This window comes from Hippocampus comes, unplaced genomic scaffold, assembly GCF_001891065.2.
Source record: "Hippocampus comes isolate QL1 unplaced genomic scaffold, H_comes_QL1_v1.1 scaffold317, whole genome shotgun sequence".
NCBI lineage: Eukaryota > Metazoa > Chordata > Actinopteri > Syngnathiformes > Syngnathidae > Hippocampus > Hippocampus comes.
Window position 1 is genome coordinate 1,134,646 of NW_017805531.1, and position 6,064 is coordinate 1,140,709.

General features: G+C 40.5%; 1 protein-coding gene across 1 annotated transcript; it reads left to right on the plus strand.

Annotated features, from left to right (window-relative positions):
- Positions 1-695: 695 nt before the first annotated feature.
- On the plus strand, positions 696-3,630 carry LOC109520605 (carboxypeptidase N subunit 2-like). The gene is made up of 2 exons (XM_019877963.1): positions 696-979; positions 1,969-3,630. The coding sequence occupies exon 2, from the start codon at positions 1,975-1,977 to the stop codon at positions 3,544-3,546; it is 1,572 nt and encodes a 523-aa protein (XP_019733522.1). The 5' UTR covers positions 696-979; positions 1,969-1,974; the 3' UTR covers positions 3,547-3,630.
- The last annotated feature ends 2,434 nt before the right edge of the window (positions 3,631-6,064 follow it).

Below are 6,064 nucleotides of genomic sequence, written 5' to 3' on the forward strand. Positions count from 1 at the left end.
CACTGTCATATACAGTACAGGTTAAGGGTGTATTTGCGCCTCCTAGTGGACAAAGTTGTGTACTGCACAAGTATTCCCGAAAGTGATAACTTGATAATTAAAATTACAATCGAAGTCAACGAACAGAGCAGAGTGGCGCAGCGGAAGCGTGCTGGGCCCATAACCCAGAGGTCGATGGATCGAAACCATTCTCTGCTACTGTCTTTTTTCGCTCACTCGCACTTCTAAATGACGTTCTTTTATTCAATGAGGTGGTACAATTCTACGTCGCAGAAATTTAAAACAACGATGGATGGTTAGCATGTTTTTTTTCTCAAAATATAGCCATAATTTTTTCATCCTATTTTTAGAACAAGTTAAAATGTTGAAAGACATTTATCAAATTCAAAATGTTCACGTTGATTAAAAAAGGCAAAGGCAATTATAACACAAATGCAATTTTCAATAAAATATATCACGTCTTTAAAACTAAAATTATTTTTAAAAAAACAGACATTACAATACTTTTCATTTGACGTTTTTCGTAAACTGAACGTGGCTGTTTTCTTCATATTTTTTTGTAGTAAGTGATCTTTTTTGCTTTTTTTGTTTTTTTTTTTTGTTTGTTTTTTACCCACAGGTACAGATGACGACTGACAGAACCCTTTCTACGATGGAACTTTCCTGTACGACTGAGAGCCTCCACAAGCATTTTTTTTGTAGTGAAAATGATTTAACACCGTCATACTTTAGAAGAAGATGTTACATAGAAGTACTTCAAGTCTGCAAACAAGAACTGGGCGAATTACTTTTTTGTTTGTTTGAGTTATCGAGGCAATAAATCATTCAAAGGGGTTTCTTGTTGAGAGCAAAAGAAAGTGACAGACAAAGTGGCCATCGACCAAAGGTTTACTCTTGCCTAATTCCGGCTCGTTGTGCTATTTGCCTTTCGGTCAGCAGGCTGCTGAATCCATTTCTACGCTCCATTTCAGCAGCAAAGGTGAGTTGAACAGCGACATCACTTTTACAAACGTGTTACAAAGCCAGTGTGTTGGGAAGAAACAAAATACAAATGCTTTCTTTTTTTGCAATTACAGGAAGTATATTTTTCCGCTATCTGTAGTCAGCTTATATATTTCATTTTTCGATGACTTTGTTAACTGCTACTCCCCTTGAAAACAGATCCTAGTACAGGTACTAGAGTACGACTAAATGTATCGTACTTTCTACTTACTCTTTCAAAATAAACTAACCCCCCCCCCCCAAATGATACATTGAAATGTATTGTACTTAAAAGTTCAATGCAAGTGAACTGCACTTCGCAATTGTATTGCACTGTATAAAAAAAAGTTGAAGCCACTTAAACATGATCCAGTTTAAACATTTAATTCAGTGACCCTCGTGAAGATAAGCGGCTTTGGAAAATGGAAAGATCGATTAATTCTTTCCCGTACCTCAAGAGGGAGCCACACACCACTCGTGTTCCTCATTCCACATTTTGGGGATCACTGCAAGAAAGATTCTTCCATTTTCTAATCGGTTTATTCTCACGAGGGTCGTCAAAAACCTTCACACTTTAACAAATCCCCATCTAAAGGGCTTTAGAAGTTAAATGTGATGGAAATGCACTAACTGAATTAAAGTATTGAAGACACTGCGACACAATCCAGAGATTGAACATTTAATTCAGTGCCTATTTTTTTTTACTCATACAGTAACACACTTTGGGAAGCACTGCAATTGACATAAAAAATTCACTGTTGCTTTGGTACTGACGTGCATTTCAGTCCGTACTTTTTTTACTTAACTTTTTTTTTACTTTACCAGTTACTTAAATTTACTTCAATAAAAATTAAAACCACTATATCTACTACAATCATCGTGTTATTTTACACAAATATCCGTACTTGTACTTCAATAGAGTACAAGTACGGTCGAGTGTGGTTACTTTTGCCACCATTTTACAGCTCTTCTGTTTTGTCTCAACAGCGAAAAATGGACAGACGACTGCGGCCAACCGTGTTCATGCTGCTGCTTCTGTGTCCCAAAGGCGCCATCTTGTCCCACTTCAACTGTCCGTCCAGATGCCAATGTTTTACGCCAGCCCAAGTCCTGTGCGCTGATGAACACATGACATCGGTGCCCAAGAACATATCCCGGGAAGCCAAGGAAGTCATCATCATGACATCAGCCGTGCAGTACTTGTTCCCCACCGCCTTTGATGAGAGTCCCCAACTCCACAAGCTGATCTTCTTGAACAATCCGCTGCAAAGTATTCATTCTCGGGCTTTTCAAAACCTGTCGGCGCTTCAAGAACTGGAGATCAGCGGGAACCCTTGGCTGGAACATTTGTTTTTGGGGACTTTTTCCAAGCAGGAAAACCTGACCAAGCTGCAGCTCAACTACAACAGGTTCCACACTGTTCTTCCCGGTATGTTTAATGCTCTTCGAAACCTAGAGACCCTGCAGATCAAGGCCAACATCATCTCCGATTTACCCGCGTTATTGTTTCGGAACCTTCGCAATCTGCGCGCCTTGGATTTATCTCTTAATAAAATCCAGAAGGTGGAAGGAGAGACTTTTTCCGGTTTGATCGCGCTGGAGGTTCTCAAAATAAACAACAACCACATTAGCAATATTTCATCGGACACGTTCCATCATGTGGCTCACCTGACGGAACTCCACTTGGAAGGGAATACAATAGCAGAACTCGCTGACGAGATCTTTTCTGCGTTGCCCAAACTGAAGGTGCTCAACCTGCGCGGGAACCGCCTCGTCACTTTCAGCGACGACGTGTTTGCACGGGAGGCTTCGAATCTGACACATTTGGACCTGAGAGGAAACAGGCTGACACAAGTGTCCTCTCTCAGTACGCTGACATCCCTGACTGACCTTTTCTTGTCATCCAATCAGCTTTCAGGACTCCCCGAAGACATTTTTCGAAACGTTACCTCTCTCGAGAATGTGGATCTCTCGGAAAACAATCTCGCATCGTTGCCGGAGAAGATCTTCGCCGAGCTCAAACGCGTCAAAATGATCCACCTCCACAAAAACCGGCTGAGTAGGTTGGAGTCCAGATTGTTTCAGGACCAGGAGTTCATTCAGCAACTCTACCTGTCTGACAACCAACTGAAAAATCTCCCGCTGGGCCTCCTGGACCACTTTGCACTCCCGCACATGTTACGACTCCACGGGAACCCTTGGCGATGTGACTGCCACATGTGGTATTTGCATGATTTCGTGCTGAACAACAACCAGGGCGTCGAGGCGCCGGATAGGATGTTGTGCGAGAGTCCCGACTTCCTGCGGAGGCGACCGCTGGCGTCCATCGGCAGGGACGAGCTTCTGTGTCGTTTGCCCGAAGAGGAGATGACTGACCTGAGCGGCTGCACTCTTCGCAAGTCGAGTGACTCGCTGGTCATCAAGTGCAAAGTGGAGAAATGCTCTTCTCCGTTGACTGTAAAAGTTGAGTTTTTGGAGCGCAACGGCAGTATTCAGGAGCACGTTTGGAAAAGCGTCCATTCGCAGTGCAGCAATGTGACGATATCCAAGGCTGCCGTGCCATAGATCGCGATTGATTTCTTTTTGGATAAACATTTGTGAGGAGTTGCCAGATGCGTTCGGACTGTCGATCAATTCTGCAAATAAACAAAGCAGCTGATTACCGGCATGTGGGGTTGGATGAACCTTTTTTCCTTCTTTTTTTTTCTTGTTTTGTGTTTTTTTTTTGTACGGTTCAAAGGTTCAGCGCCCCCCCCCATCTCACTGTGATGATGTCATCACCAAAAGGAAAACGTTAATCATCCATCAACGTGTACAGTCCCATGTACGCTAGAACAGTGTTTCCCAACCTTTATTCAGCCAAGACACATTTTCACCTTTAAAAAAATGTCACAACCCCCAACCCCGCCAAAAAAAAGTACATAGAGGAGAAATATGTACCTTCTGCCATCTAGTGGAAGAGCACTTCATTGTTCCGTCTCTCACTATAGAGTTGAACACATTTACACTTTTTGGAGGAAAGAAATCATTTTCAAATGTATTAAGTAAAACTGGATAACTTCCTGTGTTAGAAAATGCAAAAAATGCCTTACTCTCCATGGTAGTTTTTTTTTGGCTAAATACACCTTTTCAACATGGACTACTGTCACTGGGAACTTGCTGCAGCCTATCACCTTTGGCCATTGGAACCAACATACATGCTGTCACTGGATGTGGGTTTGAACCCGCAGTGCCTGGACGGAAAGCCAGCGTGTGTTCACATGTAATCTGGAGGGTTTGCAGGAAAAAGTAACTGTTTGATGTTGAATTTTCTCACTTCACTGAGTGGGGTTTGAACCGGGGTTGCCTGGACAGAAAGCCAGCGTGTATAACACTACACCACCAGTGACTATGACTTGCTCTGCACGATAAGCATATTTGACATTCACTCTGGAGGGTGTGCAAGAAAAAATGTTGTTTGATGTTGAATTTTCTCACTTCACTGAGTGGGGTTTGAACCGGGGTTGCCTGGACAGAAAGCCAGCGTGTATTCCACTACACCACCAGTGACTGTGACTTCCTCTACACGATCGTCGTATTTGACATGCACTTTGAAGGGTTTGCAGGAAAGTGGTGTGTTTATTTTCACAGATCACTTGGCGGGCTTTGTACCTATGCTAACGATACATGGTGTTTTTTTCCGTCTAAAATGCCTGACTATACATGGTCTTTTTTTTTCGTGCCAAAAACGCCTTACTATACTATGTCGTTTTTTCCGTGCCAAAAACGCCTTACTATACTATGTCGTTTTTTCCGTGCCAAAAACGCCTTACTATACTATGTCGTTTTTTCCGTGCCAAAAACGCCTTACTATACTATGTCGTTTTTTCCGTGCCAAAAACGCCTTACTATACTATGTCTTTTTTTCTCGCTAAAAACGCCTTACTATACTATGTCATTTTTTTCGGCTGATCCCAACCTTTATTCAGCCAAGACACATTTTTACCTTTCACAAATTGTCACAACCCCTAACCGTGCCAAAAAAAGTACAGAGGATAGATATGTACCTTCTGCCATCTAGTGGAAGAGCACTTCATTGTTCCGTCTCTCACTATAGAGTTGAACACATTTACACTTTTTGGAGGAAAGAAATCATTTTCAAATGTATTAAGTAAAACTGGATAACTTCCTGTGTTAGAAAATTCCCTTCAGCGGGAATGTTCATAGGGAAAAAAAAAAAAAAAAAAGAGTGAAGTCTTCAAAAGATGATTCAACTGGCCACTCATCATTCCATGAAACTCCCCGCCGCAGCCCGGTGCTTCAAAATGTAGAGAGGGGATATAAAGGCGCAGGGAGGAGGAGACAAGCCTGGACACAACAAGGCACACAGATGGCTACACCTTCAATACCACATGCTAACCCAGTGGTTAATAAGGGGCAAAGGTCAGCGGGTTGATTGGGTCCTCGGTCCAGCGCAATGACATCCCAATTCCCATGACAAAAAAACGGTTGGCTGTCTTACTTCCAAAGTGTGAAGGCTTGACCCCCCGAGGACGTAATCCTCACTTGACCAGAGATGCGGAGCTCAAGAGGACACTCGACATTCAATCTTTTTAGACATTCATTTCAATGAAAATAAACTGGTATTAAAATACAGGATTTTATGTCCACATTTTATTTTTTAAATCATGAATAAAAAATAAAAAAAATACAATAAACAACCAAATGTATTTAAAATATTAATTAATTGTATAATAAATAAAAATAACTCATTTCATTTATTTCTATTTTAATTTGTGCTTTTGTTCACATAAATTGCTTATATTTTATGTTGAAAAATGTCCATACCCAAACATTTGATCGAGAAAAAAAAAATTTAAATAAATAAATAATTTATTTTTTAAATCATGAATAAAAAATAAAAAAAATACAATAAACAACCAAATGTATTTAAAATATTAATTAATTGTATAATAAATAAAAATAACTCATTTCATTTATTTCTATTTTAATTTGTGCTTTTGTTCACATAAATTGCTTATATTTTATGTTGAAAAATGTCCATACCCAAACATTTGATCGAGAAAAAAAAAATTTAAATAAA